Consider the following 19,007-nt stretch of genomic DNA (forward strand, 5'->3'; position numbering starts at 1 on the left):
TTTAAGAGAAGTTGAATGGTGCTCCATAGAGACAATGGAACGGTCATTCTGGGGAGTCTCTCCACTAGTTACACTCTTCAAACCTGCAGAACAATGACCTGTCAGACTTCTTTAAGCCGCTAAAAGTTTTGTTCCTCTTACCCTCAGTCTAGCTCCCTGTGGGCCAGATTTGCACCTGCATTTTAGTCTGCTCTCTTACTAGGATGCCTCCATATGCTTTAGAGGTGCTTTGGGGAGACTTCAGGTCTTTGCTTGAACTTCCTGCAGAAACCACCATCATTCCACCGGAGCTGAAGTACTCTCCTTCAAATTGTCCAAGACTTCCCAGCATTTCCCATATTATTTCTGTTTGTCTCAATTGTACTTAGGGAAACACTGCACTGAATATTTACTGGGAGCACTTTCCTTCATTTCTGGATGCATCTGTGTCTCGCAACTGTTAAAGAAAACAAAGGCTTCAGTTCAAAAATCTATTTGTAAAACCAAAGTGTGTAGAGAGAGAAGCCTTCATAAAAACACCAGCAGGGATCTACCACCCAAGCAACTCAGAGGATGTCCATGTTTTGCCTACTTACCAGAATATTGGCAAACTGCTGTCTCAGTGATGCACACAAGAGCAGGCTTTGCTTTTTCTAACAGAAGGGGAACCTCAGAAGGCCATTGCAGCTAGGGCTGGGCTTCCTACTGTTGGTCATTAGGCCCTGATATTCACAAATACTGAATTCCTTCTTCTGAGCCATAATGAAGTCTTCAGCTTGAATTGCAAACCACAGGTCCTGCTGCTTCCAGTAAACACTGAATATTTAACCATATGCTATTTAAAAAATGGTATGATAAAGAAATGCTGTTTCTCACAAATGACTTGAGAATTATAAACAAGGCTATAGGAGAGACAGTTGCCTGTATCTCCAAGGTATTGGTACAAGTAAAAATCCTGTTTGCAACTGATGCTGACCACGGTCATTGTTTTAAAGCCCTTTGCCACAAACACATAGTTCTGTGAATGCAGGAAGAGATGCTCTAGTCTTTTATATTCTCAATTCCTGTAAAGCAATGGAGATATGCACCATTTCTAGGAGCCTAATGAAGGGTTGAGGAGAGTTGATCCCTGTGGGCACAACCCAAGGTTATTAACCCCAGACAAGCATTTAAACTACAGGAAGTACCTTCCTCTGATGTTCTTATTGCTGATATAAACTGAAAATGAAATAAGCCATGTATAGTAGGTGAAAGGATTTATTTTTCCACAAGTTCTGTGTTTCCTTTATATGATGTTTCAGGAGAGTTAATGCCTTTACTATACCTTAGCCAATCAGGCTGTATGTTTTATGTCTACTTCTTTATATAATATAACATATTATATAATATGTTATTATATATATATTATAACATATAATATAACATATCCTTCTCCTTCCCTTACAGAATACTTTTACAAATCATATAAATCATATCCAGAATCCTGCTTAATATGAATTGCTTAGAATAGAATACATAAGGCTTTTTTCTGAATGCAGGTCATTGAACAACTACAGAAACATGCTGGGATTTTGTGTGAGAAGTCTAGTGCTGTAGAATAAAAGACAAAGAATGGCTTGAGTCTGAAAATGGAAAATAATTAGTGTGATAAGGAAAAATTATTTTTGTGAAGACTATCTCATAGATGTTCAGCACCATGAAAAATGTATAAAAATTAGTTATTTGGCAAGTCCAATATTATATCAGTCTAATTTTTCATTTCAAACACTGTTGATAGAAAAGGTAGTTCCCTTTCATTAGATGCCACCTATGTTAAGGATCTGATTTGACTATCCCTATGTAGTCATTTGAGGTAGTTTACTTCATATTGCTCATTCCTAATATGAGCCCCAAGGAGAGGTTAAATGTTTTGATAATAAACATTCAGCTGCTCTCAATATTTTAAAAGAACAAAATTATGGCATAGCCAGATGAGTTCCAGAAGGCAATAAATGTGCTGGCTTCATATCACCAGTAAACACATATTTGAAGTGAAAACTAGGGTTTTTTTAAATAAGACAGAATGGATAAGGCAAATACCAGAACTACAACCCTGGACCTCAGGAGAGCAGCCTGCAGCCTTTTCAGGGATCAGCTTGGAAGAACTCCATGGGAGATGATCCTGGAGAATTAGTGATTCTGCAGGATCACCTCCTTTAAGCTCAAGAACTGTCCATCCTGACATGCAGAAAATCCACAAAAGGTGGCAGAAGGCCTGCATGGATGAACAAGGAGCTCCTGATAAAACGCAACATGGAAAGGAACATAAAAGTGATAAAAGCAGAGTCAGTTGACCTAGTGCAGGGGCTGGGTGGGGAATAGAGAGATGGTGTCAGAGCATGCAGGGACAGAGTTAGGAAGGTAAAAGCCCACCAGGAACTGAACCTACCGAGGGACTTAAAGATCATCAAGGAGGCTTCTGTAAGTATATCAGCAGCAGAAGGAAGGCTAGGGAAAATATGAGTCTTCTGCTGAATAGAAAAGACTGAGTTACTCAATGCCTCCTTCGCTTTGGTCTTTACTGGTGAAGTCTGCATACATTAACCCAAGGCCTCTGCAACCAGAGAGAAAACCTGCAGCAATCAACATTTATCTTCAGTGGAGGAATATCAGATTAGGGGAACATTTAAACAAATTGGCCAGGCAAAAGTCCAAGGGACCTGGTGAAATATACCTACAAGTGCTGAAGGAGCTGGCCAGTGTCAATGCGAGACCCTCACAATTATCTTTGAAAGGTCATTGTGACTGGGGGAAGTGTCTGAGGGCTGGAAGAAAGCAAATGGCACACCTGTCTTCAAGATGGAGTATCCAGAGATCTACAGGCCAGTCAGCCTCATTTCAATCCCCAAGGAGGTAATGGAGGAAAGAAACCTGGAAGCCATTTGCAAATATTTGAAGGACAAGAAGGTGATTGGGAGTTGTCAGTGTGGATTTACAAAGAGGAAATCATGCTTGACCAACCTGATAGCCTTCTGTGATGAGATAAATGAGGTTCATCTTGGCAGACAAGGGAAGAGCAGTCATTGTTTTTTATCTTGACTTTAGCAAGGTTTTTGGCACTGTTGAGTGAAGATAGGTAGACAGAGAGGTGGATTCAAAATTGACTGAACTGCCATACTTAAACTGTTGTCAGCAGCAGCATGAAGTCCAGCTGGAGATCCATCACTAATAGTGTACCCCAGGGGTCAGTACTGGAGCCAGTACTGTTTAACATCATTAATGACTTGGATAATGGGACAGAGTACACTTTCAGCAAGTTTGCAGATGACAAAAAAGTGGAAGGAGTGGTTGATATACCAGATGGTTGTACTGCCCTTCAGAGGGACCTCGACAGGCTGGAGAAATGGGTTGGCAGAAATTTCCTGAAGTGTGACAAAGGGAAATGCAAGTCCTATACCACAGGAGGAATAACCCTATGCACTGGTACAGGCTGGGGGCCAGCCAGCTGGAAGGCAGTGTTCTAGCAAAAGATCTCAGAGTCCTGGTGGACACCAGGTTGAACATGAGCCCACTGTGCATGCCCTTGCAGCAGAGAAATTTGACAGCTTCTTGGACTGCGTTAGGAACAGCGTTGCCAGTAGGTTGAGGGAGGTGACTCTTCCTCTCTACTCAGATCTGGAGTGCTGTGTCCGATCCTGCGCTGCCTGGGACAAGTGAGACATGGACATAGTGGACGAAGTCCAGCCAAGGGCCACAACGATGATTAAGGGCTTGGAGGATCTGATATAACAAGGAGAAGATGAGAGTGATGGGACTGTTCAGTTGGGAGAAGGCTCAAGTAGGATCTTATCAACATCTGATAGGAGGAGGTGAAGGAGACAGAGCCAGGCTCTGTGATATCCAGTAACAGGACAAGAGGCAAGAAGTTCAAATTGAAATACACAAAATCCCATTTAAACATATGAAAAAAATTTTTAGTAGTCAAACACTGGAATGGTCTGCTCCTAGAGTTTGTGGAGTCTCCATTCTTGGGAGATATACAGAACCCAAGTGGACAAGGCCCTGAGCATACTGTGCTGTTGACCCTGCTCTGAGCATGTGGTTGAAGTAGACAATCTCCAGAGGTGCCTTCCTTAACAGTTCTGTGAAAACCTTGAGTTGGGCCATGGTCATCCAGTTGCATCCAAGTTGTCTCCCTGGTTTAGGTTATGATTATTCAGGTCATTTCCACAAACAAACCTTTCTCCATTAGTGAAGGAAAGAAACAGTAGCCCAAATTATCATGGGGTCTTCTTACCTCAGTCTTTGCTCCACAAAACATCTGAAATGGAAGAAGCAATTCTCAGAGAGGGTTTATACCTTTGATGCAACCAGAAATACCAGAGAAAAACACCACTAGCAGGGAGGAAAAGATGTGGAGTAATCACATTGGAACCAAGTGTTGTCAGTGGAGCAGAACTCCTGAATGTGCAAGAAGTAGAAGGAAGGAGAGTTTTGTAGAAGGGGATTTAGGAAGTGATAGTTATGTTCCAAATACACTGGACTGTAAGAAGCTAGTGCCAGAATGAAAGATTGCTTTACTTACAAGGCTCTGTCTTTCTGTAAATCAGTAGTCAGAATACTGTGTTGAATCCTGGTCATCACATTTCAGAAGGAATTGAGAGAGGTAGCAAAAATTAAGGGCTTAAAAATATTCTTATACAAAAGATTAAAATTGTTTACCTCAAGGAATCTAATGTAAAGGGATATAATGATAGTCATAACTCCTACCCCTCTGGATTCCAGTGGACATATTAACACATAACTATCTAATGCCTTTCAGAGTATATCAAAGCACTTTCAAAGGAGATCCATATCATTCCCCCAACTTTACATGGGATGGGATATACAAGATAAGTTGCATGTAGTGTCACCCCAAAAATCAATTGCAGAGATGGAATTAGAAACAGGTTTGTTGACTTCTGAAAAGCATGGTAACCACTCAGCCATCCTTCCTTGGGATAAAAACAAGGAAAAATAGGACATAGTTCAACTGCAAGATCTTCTATCTGTAAGAAAATAATATTCAGTGAAATTTAAAATGTCAAATTCAAAGTGAGCTGAAAGATTTGCTTGATATGTGGTGTCCTTAGCCTTCAAAACTAACTCCAGTTAGATATCACTGATGCCAAGAGCTCAACGGGGTTCAAAATATGTGTATGGAAAATATTTGTATCCGTTGTAGTAAATGTTGCAACCATTAAGATTCTTTTAAGGGACATGCACTTCTATATGTCAGCATGTATGCCAGTTCATAACAGATTTAGTCAGGTTATTTTTCCAGTGGACATACCAGCACTAACTATCACTTCAAGGCAGTTTGCAAAGAGTGGGAGATGATTTTCAAGGTCAGAACAGCACAATGATACACACAATTGGTCAGGTCTAGCATGTCAGCACCTACCCAGCTTCCAAATGAGGTGAAAGCACTAATTACAAGCCACAGCATGAGCTGTATGATGTGTCAGATTTTAGTCATTCTGAACCAGGGAAGGTAATGCCTAATCTAATCTAATAATATTTTATAAATACAAGGAAGTGTAAATGAAACACAGAGAACTGACAGAGATACATTTTGTTTTGTCTGCACATCTTTGGGTTTGTTGAAGTGCTTAATGAGAGCTTTATAAATATTTTACTAGGCAGCCAGTTAAACAATGACTGCTATACATTCTTACTGCAGTTGCACAATGTAATAAAACAGCAAGGTGAGTTGTTCTGGATTTTTGGAGCTTTACTCCAATAGGAAATCAGTCACTCTCTAAGAGAAATACAAAGATGTTTGTTCCTATTGTTCTTTGATGGGAAGGCACAGCCATTCCTTTGATGCCATCAGGGAACTTTACCAGCCTGGTCTCAACATAGGCCTGGAAATCTCAAGATACCTGCATTTGTTGTTGGATTTAGTGTAGAAGCAAGGTTTTAAAACATAGACACCCCATAAACCTCCACCCTGCTTCAAACTCACCAGTCTCCTATTTCAGATAAATATGAGAAACAACTGTATGTGTCTTCCTTCATATCTAACTCTTCTTCTCCATTTGTACATGCGGTCTTTGTGTTTCAGCTTTATGTTTATGTGTTTGTCTTGTGGACACATACAGATCCCAGGATTACCCTTTACCCAGATACCCTTTACCAAAAGAAACTCTCTTTGCCTTAGGAAATCAGTTCTCTGTATTTTTTTTCTGCTTATATCTCATAATAGTTTTAACATGGTTTTTAATCATTTCTTTCTCTATATAATTTCAGAGAAAGAATGAGCTCTATACTCTTTCTTCCAATGTGTCCTTCGAAGTTAAGAGCATGCCATATAAAGTGCAACCAGCAAAGCTCCCCGAGGGAAGCGTAGCAGTAAGTAACTGAAGATGATATCTTTGTGTGAAGCACATGTATTTGGTCATTCTGATCACAACTGTGAAAGTTTTTATAGATGAAATTATTGAGATCAGTCTTTCCTGTGTTTCTAGTGCAAATTCTTGAAATAATACCTAAAGGAAATACCTTAATTACTTTCTGTGGAAGTTGATGATATATGATACTAATTCCATTTCTATTTCCATTTCTAAATAATTTCTTGCTGTGTTAATGCGCAGACTGCTTTATTGCAACCGGGATGGATTTTTCACCCAGAAGAAAACAACAAAACTGTGAAAGCAAGTGTCTAATTACTTTGTTTGGGGTTAAAAATACCTGGAGAAATTTTTGTGCAAAATCCAAAACCTTGTTTCTGTCAGGTTTAGAGATCTCACTCTTCTCCCAGTCAGCATTTCTGTCACAAAAGCTTACAGATTATCTATGGCAACTTCTTTTTTATCTGTATTAAGCTTCTTTGATACCCTGATTTTCAGAAAGGTCTGCATGCCTCTCTAGGGTTTCCATCTCACAGCACATCAGGTGCAAGATAAGAAATTACCTGCTAATCCCTACAGATGAGATAGATTAGATAGATAGATAGATAGATAGATAGATAGATAGATAGATAGATAGCAAAGTACTTGCTTTATTTGCAAAGCAAGATGTGTATGGCTCTTGATTATTATATGAAAAATTAATCTTGGAGGCGTAAGTTTGATTTAATTGCTTGCTGGTGCCAAAACATTGAGTTTGGGGAGCAATTTAATGGAATTTGCTTCTTACAGTGTCGGATACCTCACTCTATTTTGTCATCACTGATAGAAATAAGTAATATACAAGTGCAAAATTTGATTCTAATATAAGAGTAATCTGCAATTTGAAAGCTAATTGTGCTCATTTTTATAAAGATTTATCATTTACAGTCCTTCTCTTAAAAGGTAAGCTTAGTACAAACTTTTCCAAGTTAAGTCATGGTTCAAAGAAATCGTATCAGCCTGTTGAGATGTAGTAGTAGGGAATAAAATACTTTTTTTGTATGTAAAACCAACATAATAATACACCTTACAGCTTACTTTGAATATATTTTAGAGGATACAGGCTATAAAGTTTTGTTTTGAACAAGCACAGATTGAATGGTTGATTGATACTTGCTCTGGGAAGACATGAGGTGAAATCTTGGTCCTGTATGTCCAGTGACTCCAGCCTCTAACATCAGGAGATCCATGATTTCACCAGAGAGATTTGATGCTTAATGCAGTATTCATCCAGAAAGGTTCAAAGGCTCCAAGCTGACAGATACACTCAGGCTCTTTTTATTTTCTTGCAGCATGTGTTCCATAGCAGAAACACATGTTGTGCAGAACTCTGTTGATAGTGGTGCCTTCATCTGGACTGAAGTGCTTTACCCCAGGTGATAGCCTGCTGTTCTCAACAAGTGTCAGATGATCTACCAAATGATCAGATAAGCATTTTATTCTCTTACTCCTGCCAGTATAATGGTTGTTATTTGCTGCAGATGATTTACAGCAAAATGCCTGTAATAGCAACTGTAAAATGTTGAAAAATGATAGCGCTTTTATGTCGTTTCATATCTGGACATGGCAGTGGATGCTTGCCAGCTCTACAGCTTGATGTGTTATATGCACAAGCTCTTTTGATGTTCCACTTGCAAGAAGAAATATTTGCTTGAAGTTGGGCAATGCTTAATACTCTTGCTCCTTCTGAAAAAGATCACTGGTTGTGTTTTAAAAGTTTCCAAAGATTTATTTGAAAGTTTATAGTTTTCTTTCAGACAATGCAAGGATGAAAGTAGAATAAAGATTATAATATTTTAAGATTAATTGTTAAAAGTATGTATCTAATAATCAGCTAACACTTTACAGTTTATATAGTGAAGATAATATATTCTAAAAGAACAGAGCATATGTCCTTCATTTAACTTATACAGTGCTGGGTTCCAATTATGCAGGCTGATAAGTCCATTTAATTTTAATGGCATGAGTAATCCCATACACATCAGTAACCTACACAGTCATGTGGTCATATTTGCAGCACTGAGGTCTTTATTTCCATCATCATGGAATATAGATCTGTATCTTGAACAGAGGGTCATGATACATAGGTGTGTGAAAAATTATGTAAATGTAAGAAAATCTGAATCTTTTATAGTAAAATACTAGAGTGAACATGGCATGAAAGAGAAAATTAGCTTGGAACTTAGTGGAGCTTAAATTAAAATCTACTGCCATCAATAAAAATATTTCTATTCATTTTGATAGTCTTGGAATTGCAACTATATATTGTACAACAGGTTGGATTTCCTTGCTAACAACTGTATCATTCAAGAGAAAGTTGCTGGTTTTTCTTAGAGGTATTATTGTGGTAAATACTACTATCCTACTTGATTAATTTCATGTGCAAGGTGAAAGTACTTTTTATTATAAAAAGTACGGAGTTAGAATAAGCAGTAACTTGTTCCATTTTAATTTACGATTCTTGAGCCAGGTTTTAATAAAATATGATTGCTTTTCTTAAATGTTTGATAACATCTTCAGAGGGGGATGTCTTTAGTCTAAACTGTTTGACCAGTGTCCTACAGTGAGTAAAATTGATTTCAGACTAAGGCTTATAACTTTTTTTAGCTATTACACAGTGACAGTACTTTCATTTTAAATGTGCTTATATTCCTAATGAAATATATTGGCACATGCATTTGTAAAATGTAAACATAAATGTCAATATTAATTATGACTCCAAGCTCAGAGGAGCTATTACATTCTATTTTGAGCATTTTTTCAGAGCATACAAAAACATTGTACTGCAAAGGATGGGAACATGTCAAAGCACTAACTAGTTCTTGTTTCTCAGTCCCTGTAAGCAAAGTGACTAATGATTAGAGGAAGGTCATCATATGCAGTGAAGTGATAGCATTAGAAATAATAAATTTAGCTACTATTTCTTAAAGTAGCACATTAAATTATAGATAAATTATTTTTATTTTTAAATTGTGTCTTTTAAAGGACAAGAGGGATAAGCCGGCAGCTTACTACATAGGCTTCTCTGAGTTGTGCTGCCTTCCAGTGGAATCAAAGACAATTTTGAAGCTACACTGAGTAGCACCCAAATCAGGAGCAAAAATCCAAACTGTACAAAAATCAGTGGCAAAAGCCCTAATATTTCTTTTATCTATTTACAATGTGCTTAACTGTGGCACGTTTAAAAAAAAGAAAAAGAAAAGCCTCGCTATGGAAATACTTGCATGAGCAAAAAGTGACTTCATGGAACTACAACAGCGATTCTGAAGACTACTAGACAGCTTCTGTGCTAAGATCAGCTTGGATTTTATTTCCAATAGCATACGAAGGCTCTGTCCATAGCTGTCTGGCTGGCAGATGGCATTCCTTGTCACCCCTTTGCATACAAGAGGTGTGAGGCATTCAGCAGTGTGAAAGGCCATAAGTCAGATGGCTCCTCTCACGTCTGTCAGGTGTGCTTTTCACCAGCCTGACAGAGAAGCAACCACTGTTTTCAGTGTTCAGTATAAGAAAGTCTTTCAGTCCTGAATGGAGAGGAAAGCCAACATACATCTGAAGTACAGTGCCAACATGCAACACTTGTATAAAAATTCCACTTCTTCAGATTGGCCACCTTAGATGAAAACAGATAAATCCCTCCAAAAAACGTTCCCTGGCTCTGATCCTGCAGTACTAAACCTACCACATGGAGAAGAACAGAAATCCAAGCTGAATAATGCAAACTTGTCTTAAATCAAAATCATATGTAAAACTGTTGTGGACAGCATGGGGTGGAGGAGGGACAGTCTTCTGTGGAAATGGTGAAACGAGGCAGGCAAAACTGAAGGGATGCTTTGTTTCTTTCTTCCCCTCCAGCTTCTGCCTCAACTCTGTGGGTGTTCAGGACTTGCAGTGTCAAACTGCTCCCCAGGAATTGCATTAGCAGCCTTGCAAGTCTTCGTATAGAGTATAAAAGTGGCAGCCCAGGGGTGTTATATTCTACTGGTAATGCACACAGGCAGGAGTGAGACTGATGACTACATATAATCTCCTGCTCAGGAAATATATCTCAAGCATTTAGCACAACCCTTCTTTTGCTTTCAAAAACCTAAGACAAAGAAGGATTCATGGGAAACGGGTGTGGGTGCGATAAGATGGTTTTAAGATTTTAGCAGGCAAATATTTCGTTAGCCATTGGCTGCACTCCTGCTGCAAGAGATGTGGCAGCTTTGTAGCAGGATTCTGCTTGATGTGGGATAGACCTAATTTCTGCTCTCTGTTTTACTCATTGCTGATAATCTAAGGATTATAAACACGATGCTCTGCACTTCTGTAAGATTACAGTTTCTTGTTTATATTTCAACCTTTGTCAGTCTTCAGTTGAGCTACTGAAATTACACTGTAAGCTACACTCTACTGTCTGTAAAGGCAGAATGATAGAAGGAAGAAGGGAGAGAGCATTATGAACCCATGCAGTATAAGCAAGTCTGAACACTGCTACATCACTCATAATTGGTTACAGTTTTTCCTCAGGAAGATCCAGATATCCTTCTCTGGATCCATGCTGATAGGTGCTCTATAGGTTTCACAAGAAGAGCTACATTGCCTTATTGTTTTCACAGCCTAAGAAGAAAGAAAACACAACATGCAAATGTAGCAAACATCTATGAAGTAGTGCACAAATGTGGACACAGAATTGCTACATAGGTACTTACAATACACTACTATTGGCTTTATCCAAAGCCTAATGAAATCCACCATCCCTAATGAAGTGGACTGTCTCCACTGATTTCAGCAGGATCTCAAACATGCTTTGAGGTCTGGATTGGCCCCACCTAATTTTGAACAGTGAACTGGAGCACTGGAGTGCATTAGTTAAGAGTCTAGTTGCTGTGCTCCTGTGCAATCAGTAGGCAGTCCTATGAGCTATTCAGATCCTGGACAACACCGGCAGCAGGTAAGTTCATCCCTGTCCCAGAGCACCTGTGGTTCTGAAGTAGTTGCCTTAGACTGGATGAAAGTGGACTTGGTGCCCATGGAGACAGATATGGTTCAGTCAAATACTATCTTAAGAAATCTGTAAATAAAAAATCCTTCCTACAGAGGTACTTGCCCACTCTGATAATTTCCATATTCAGGATGTACAATTTCAGTAGGCTGTCCCTCCACCAATCCATCCATAGCTGACCAGCAGCTTGCCAGAGTCTTTTTGTTCTGGTTTGCCAATGTACAGTCCAGCCCAGAGCAGTGATGCAGACTCCATTTCATGTTGCATTTATCTCACTCACATTGTCCCACCTAGGAATTTGGCTCAAGCTATCAGTACCAGAAATAGCTAAATCAAATTCTTGCAAGCAAACGGGTCTTCCCTCAGGTTTGATCTTACTCCGAAATGGAGTCAGTCATTTGTCAAACTTGAGAGGGCAGAAAGTGCTGCTTGGGTTTACTTTTTGCTGTTGTGTACAAATATTTGTTAAGATGATTTTGGTAACTGCTCCAGGTCCACAGCAACATGCTCAGACAAGTGATAGTGTTAGAATAGAAACTGTAGTGAAGCTCAGACTTAAGTAAGTAAAGTACTTACACTGCACATTAATAGCATCAGATCCTTTTCAAATAATAATTTAAAAATTATAACTTCTTGCATGTAGTACCACAGAGTTTGCCAACAGAGGAAGCGTACAGTGTGGATGAGTTGGGGTTTTTTAATCAGTCTCACTTTTTGCTGTCTTGGGGCCCACTGAGTATTTGTCAGCACTTCCCAACTCTTGTGCTCTGTGTGATCAGGTCTTCAAGGCTTGCCTCAGGGCAGCATGTACAAGGATCTTCAAGCAGTAGAAGGGAAATGATTTCTTCCTTGGACATCTGAGCTCATTGCTTGCTACAGGCTTCATGCAGCCCATCATGACTGCATCCCTTCTGATTTCCCTGGCCACATAAGCCTTTTACTTGCATTCATCTTATTCCTTAACTGTCTTTTCTCTGGAAGGAATCTCTGCAGACAGTTCAGATGACCTTTTTCTTTTTCTCTGCCCTTGCATTTTAATGCCAGATACAGTACCACTCTGAGACACAAGAAAAGCCATTCAGAAACATTTTGTCCTTACTAAATGAGCAATGCTGTTGCTGAATCTAATGCTACAGAGAGCCTATGAAGTTCTGCGGTTGTTAAGAAGCAACCCAAAGAGGAGTCTGGGGAAGGAATGGTATCCCCACAGTAGCATAGTTGATCACTTGGTCACACTGTGGGTGAGATTTCATGGGTTCTTTTACTAATTCTGTTTGCCTTGAAATAATATTTTTTCTTGCTTTAATTGGCTAACATATTTCTTCTTTGTATATGCTATCTTTTTTAAGTCTTTTAGAGTAATAACTATTTACAGCTGCAGCAGAGAAGTATATTAGCTGAGTGTGGGTTTAGATCAATGACAGTATGGCCAGCACTGCAAGCACTTAATCTTCAGGATATAGGTTAATGTTAAAGTGGTAACCCCAGAAGGACTGATCTGTGTCTCAGATTTTTTTGTGTAACCCTCAGCGTAAGATTTGGTAGAAGGCAAGCAGTATCCCACATGGAAAGTTTATCCCTAATTTCAACTATGATCTGTGTCCCATAACAGTGAGGGATGCTATAAAAAATACATGCATCAGTAGATCTCATGGGACTGCCATCTTTCTAAGTGCCGTGTCAGAGTAGGGAACAATTGGCCGCACAGATGAAGTAAGTGGAAAGGACTATTCTAAAGTATCTTCCAACTAATTGTGACAGTAGCTGGGAGACAGATGTGCTGGTGCTTGCAGAATGAAAAGTCTAGGGAAGTAGGCTGATCATGAGAAAGAGTGAGAGAGGAAAGGGCTAGGTGTTGCAGAAAGGCTGAAATTTGCCATCCTCGAGGAGAAAGGTGAGAGACACAAAAATGGAATTAATTTTGAACTGGACTACAGAGTTGTGTCCATTCTTCAAACTTAGGATGCTGTTCCATGAATGAAGGAATTAGCATTGTGCTAAATTAAGGTGCATCAATCAGCGAGTTAATAGCAAAAAAGCAAGTAGAAAGAGAAGTTGCAATGCATGCAGATCGGGGACTGAGCAATAGCCAAGAAGAATAGATTTCCTGGATGTACCTCAAGCACCGAAAAGGAAGATCATTTGAGAGTTTTTGCAAAGCAAACTGATTTCATCTTGTCAAGAAGGAAATAACTTTCATCTGTCACATACTTATCCTCTTTAAGGTTGTCTGGGAGTAAATGAAAGAGGTCCAACACAAAACCCCAGAGAGAAATAAATTCCTAGGCTAACAAAGAGGAAAGTTTGACAAAATAAACTAAAACTGAAGGGACGTAACTGTGGCTGAGCAGATAAGGAAAGCTCAAAATCATTCCTTCCCACTTGGGAGCAGCAGGGAGAACAAATATTCAATGTGATTGACGAGGAGCCTTCCAAGCAGACTCTGAGAGCATAGAATAAATTTGGTACAAGGTATGGAAGGGAGAGTGAGGAGGAGGTTACTTATGTGGATGGCCCCAGAAGGAGAAATACAGAAGGGTTATTATTACTCTTTGTCAAGATGAAGGTCTAAAGAGCGAAGTTTGCCAAGTCAATTAAAACCTTTGATAACTCATGTTATACACACCTGCTTTCTAGAGCCTCAGACAATGAGAGTGTTTCATGCTTATTTCCCATTTAGGTAATAGTCCATATGCTTGGCTTCTTTTAAGGAGCGTAACATACTGTTCATTAGGCTTTATCACAAGGACAATGCACTCTGCTTGACTTTGATTTTTGGACTGCTTAACTGAATACAAATAATAGGAAAAAAGTGTATACTGGTGTGTCAGCAAAAATTTAATTAAGAATAATGTAGCTGGTATCTATTGTGGTTTGAATTAAGAGTTTGAGCTAAAGTCAACCATTGTTTTAGGGTCATTCAGTGTAAGTCAGTTATACTGGCCTAGGCTGTAGCAGCATACATAGGAGTAGAACTTTGCTGCTTGAATTTTCTTGAAGCATCTGCACAGAAGGGTATTCTTTGCTATTCTGTATTAAATGAAAATGATTCATATGTCTGATATGACAAGACTTTTATATGTGTGAATCCCATTTCTAGTAATTATCATGAACAAGTGGAAAGGAACTTGCAGTAAATGAAGCCAACATGGAAGAATTCCAAGCAATGTATATTTCTAATCTGCAAAATGCTGTTGAAGTGAATGCTTATAACCTCTGTATTCTACTGTCAGATTTGCTTTACTTGCTTAATTTTTATTTGTTTAATGTATTCTTTTCATTTCAGATCAGAACATCTGTCATTTGGTCCACTCCAAATGTCTCCTTTGTAATCCCTTTATGGGTTATAATACTAGCAATACTTCTTGGACTACTGGTACTAGCTATGTTGACCCTAGCTTTATGGAAGGTATGTTGCATTATTACTGTTACTGTTGCCTTAAAAAAACCCTGAAAGATACTAACAGATAGGAAAAAAAAAGTCTGTAATTCTGTGATCCTTAACAGTTTGGAGAAAAAGCAACAATACACATGTGTCTTTTTTGTTTTGGCATTTCTGACATGCTAGTGTCATTGACCTTTATCCAGGGAACTTGTTTTCAAAGTCCGCCATTATTATTAAAGTCTGGTTATAAATGGGCATACAGAGTTTGGCTCCATTTCCCAAGACCTATGATCCTCTTTTTCAGGATGTTTACGTTCAAAAAGAAGTGATTCTAACTTTGTTTTCTCTGCCATACTTCAGGAATTTCCAGTTTTTGTCAGCATGTAACAACACTCCCAGCTTTGCGAATTAATTTTTAGAAGATTTCCTTTTGTATTAGTATCTCATATCTTCTGTTTTAAAAGTTTTCTAGTTCTGTGTTGGTTGTTACACTCCCTTCACAAGTTTTAAGACAAGTTACTGGAAAGTGCGATATTACAGGGAGCGAACATAGCTTGTGGCCATCCTCTCAGTTCCCATTAAAAATAATTCAAGCAATTTCTTAAGTTAGGATATGCCTCACCTGCCTTTAGCTGTCTAAAGCTCATGGGTTAGGTGTCCAGCTAACTTTTCAGATTCACCTAGTCAGTTAACAACAGCAAAAAGCTATGTGTAAGGCATGGGAGGATGAGAGGAATTACTGTTTGGTGGTACCTTCCTTTGACCGCTTGTGAAGCCTTCATAACTTTCAACCTTTTGACCAAAAGGGTAACTTTGAGACAAAATAAGGTGGGAAGAATCTCATCTTTAGTGATCTTTAGTCTAGGTCACAACACCGTGCTGTGCACATTTCCCAACACATATTCCACCTCTGTTATTATTACTATTTGTCAATCTAAACATCTTTTATGAACGTGTGTCTTGCTGAACTGAAATTAGCAGTTTTCTCATTAGAATGTCAGTATCGGCTTTACATCTTCTACAAAGACATCTTTCATATAATTTGAATTTTTAAAGCTATACTTTGAAATTCAATGCCTTGCACCTAAAACTGTAATTTTTCTTAGGGAAAGATTTCTATAGAAATAAACAAGCTTCTTCATAGTCTATCAGCCTCCCGTAGATTTTATCCGACATTTCAGGTTGACTGAGTGAAGAATCAAATGGCAGCTGAGTTTTCCTGTGGTTGTCTTACCATGACGCCTTTGTTTCTGTTGATTGTTTCCTGCAGTGTGGCTTCTTTGACAGAGCTAGACCTCCTCAAGATGACATGGCTGACAGGGAACAACTGACAAATAACAAGACTACTGATGCATAGAGGAAGAGAGTGACAGTTCAATTCAGAAACCTGCCTGAGACTAGAAACATGATGAGGATTAAATGAAAGATTCCTTCCACCAGTCTTCCTTTGTAGCTGCAAGTGACATGGTGTTGTAATCTGATCTATGCAACATTCTGAGAACATGCCACATGATGGCCATCCTTGCCAAAGAAAGCATCTTTATCACTTGCCTTACAAACATACTCAACCACGGAACAGAACATTTATCCCATATTCCAGTCAGTCTACGTTTCAGCAGATGCTTTCGAACACATGTGGTATACTGAGATGCTTCCAGAACAAGCCCAAATCTCCCAAGGAGAGAACACCTGCATTACTGTATGGTCTAGAAGATGGACCAGGCCAAAACTTCTAAAAGCTACTGTATCATGCAGAATACCTTTCACACCTCCCTAAGAACAAGAACTTTTACGAAATTATGGCTCAGGGAGACAAGCAATATATCAGTACTGTGAAAGTACTTCTGAAAAACAAAGGTAGTCTATAAAGAACTTTATAGATGGGGCAGAATTATTTATTTTTCCACCTTTTCAGGATAAGTATCTGATATAAGCATCAACTTAGATTTTGAGAGAAGAAAGTAAAAAAATAGAAAACATGTACTTGCCTTGCATGTAAATAGAGAAGTAAATCCATTGTATGCAATAGAATACACCTTTCTTGGCTACAAGATATTTTGCAAAACAGAAGATTCATGCAACATTTCACAAGATGAGACATACGATAAACAAATAGATGTTGTATCTCTTTCAACTCAGAGCTGGCAGTATCACACCCAGATAACTAAATCCGTGCACAGTATAGCGCAGGGGATGAGTTACCCTCTCCTTGCATTGCTGATGGCTGACACCTGTACAGCTGACACAGGATACAGTCATTTGTGAAACACTGATTTAAATGATCACAGCCACACTGGTGATATTGAGAAGGCTTGGGGGTTTGGGGCTAGGGAAAATTTTCTTGGCCATTGCCCTGTTACTTTGTTGAAATGGTCTCTTGAAATGGAAGAGCTACTGCCATTGTGTCTTCTGTTTAATTTGTGTCATACACTCTAACACTGTTCACGTAAAGAAATCATTGCCTTTTTTTAAAATTTTACAATCTGTAAGCTGGTGTCTTATTTAAAGTGTTGATTTCAGCAAAGTTTAGAGCAGAATATAATTATTTCTTAAGCAAAGTCTTTCAGGGAAGGTGGGCAGGATTTGTGTTTGTGCAGAAAAACAGAATTCCAGCCAGCTAAGCATGAACAAAAAGAAGGAGAGATATTTTGAGGTAAAGAGTAAAAATACACATGTAGGATTTTGAGGTTTTCTGGGTCGAGGATTCTGAAGAAGAGAAGGCTTCATTCTTTCTTTTCTGTCAGAAAATGGTCCTTATCTTAGCAGGGGCTTTAAGCTCTGATCTGTGCAAATTTGTGCCTGAAAGCTTGAGTCTTCCAGTGCTGCCTGTGAGTGTGAAATTAGCTATATTCTGTAACCTTCAGGAGGGATTGTTCATTTTCTGAAACAGACCTCACTTTTCTTCCCTGAGCTCCTTTTCTTTACAATCCATCCCAGCTTTTTAATCAGGAAACAGCCTTATCCATTCTGTCACTTCTTGGCTCCCTTTAGATACTTGCCTTTCCTCTTCCTAAGACTTCAGGACAGGACAAGCCATGAGATATTGTCACTTCTGTCAGTCTGATAGAAGATTTTATAGTTTTACCATTTCTTGCACAGACTGACCTGTGAAATCCAAGCAGGAACTAGGAAACCTGAGCAGGTGTGTTCCATCTTCATATCTAAGGCAAATTTGCAAGAAGATCTGCATGGAGTCTTTAACTTATCAGATGCAGTGTGCCCATGAGACTTAATGAGAGGAGGAGAGACATGCCTCAGAAAATGGAGGTGCTTCTGAGGATGGGGAGGCCTGACCACTTCCCAGTCCCCAAGAAAACCAGTAACAGACCCCTTCCCCCAAATGGGCTTAAGATGACCTCTTGTAGATTAGAAAGATCAGCTGAAAAATACTACCACAAATCAAGCCTGTCCCATATTTGCACACCTCTGTATCCCATACATTCCAGGCAAAACCATCCTCCCATGAAAAAGACTGAGCTTCTAGCTTTTGTAAATACAGAAATGTGTGTAGCAGCTTCTGAAATAAGATCAGCTAGTTCATTACAGTCACATCATCTGCACAACTCTGATGAAACAGCACCATAAGGAGATACTGAACATAGGACTTTTGTATGTGCAATACTTTATATTACTTATATACCTGAAGCATGTTTACACTGGCATTTGTGGTTGTTTTTTAAACTTTTGAATATACTGATTAATGATTACAATAAAGAAAAAAAAATAGGAAAAAAACTAAAACAAACACAGTTCTGTTCAGTATTTGTTGCAATGTGTTTTCAATCCTGCATTGCTCTGAGGATAGAACTAGGTGACCTAATAAGTTCTTTGCAGTTGTAGCATCAATGGTTCACTTTTGAGCAATTACTCTCCATTTTAATGATGGGCAAAACATGTTCAGATACTAAATTTAAACCAAAAAGAACCTCAGTGACTGCTGGACCTGGCTGGAATCCATTGGCTGCAGCTGTGTAATGTCACTGGAAACCAAATTAGAGGCACATGATCTGACAAACAGTTACTTTGAGCAATACTTTGTTTTATATTTCTACATCCTTGTAGATTAAACTTCCCCCATGGAAATGTCTGGAGCCGTGTGCTGTCAAGGACTGTAGTCTTTGGTCCCAGCATTTGTGGATAGCTTTGGCTGCAAATTGCAAACAGCTTTGTAAAGAAGATTTCAGGGTTTCAGTGCTTGCCAAGAGTGTTTATCCCCTGGGGAGATTGCATCCTGGCTGTGGACACT

General features: G+C 39.0%; 1 protein-coding gene across 1 annotated transcript in view; it reads left to right on the forward strand.

Annotated features, from left to right (window-relative positions):
• ITGA8 (integrin subunit alpha 8) overlaps positions 1-18,586 on the forward strand; it is a 116,323-nt gene extending 97,737 nt beyond the window's left edge. Inside the window, exons 28-30 of the mRNA XM_074900206.1 lie at positions 6,250-6,351; positions 14,663-14,785; positions 16,032-18,586. Coding sequence (XP_074756307.1) covers positions 6,250-6,351; positions 14,663-14,785; positions 16,032-16,118 — 312 coding nt within the window. The 3' untranslated portion in view covers positions 16,119-18,586. The remainder of the gene's footprint in view (positions 1-6,249; positions 6,352-14,662; positions 14,786-16,031) is intronic.
• The last annotated feature ends 421 nt before the right edge of the window (positions 18,587-19,007 follow it).

This window comes from Athene noctua, chromosome 2, assembly GCF_965140245.1.
Source record: "Athene noctua chromosome 2, bAthNoc1.hap1.1, whole genome shotgun sequence".
NCBI lineage: Eukaryota > Metazoa > Chordata > Aves > Strigiformes > Strigidae > Athene > Athene noctua.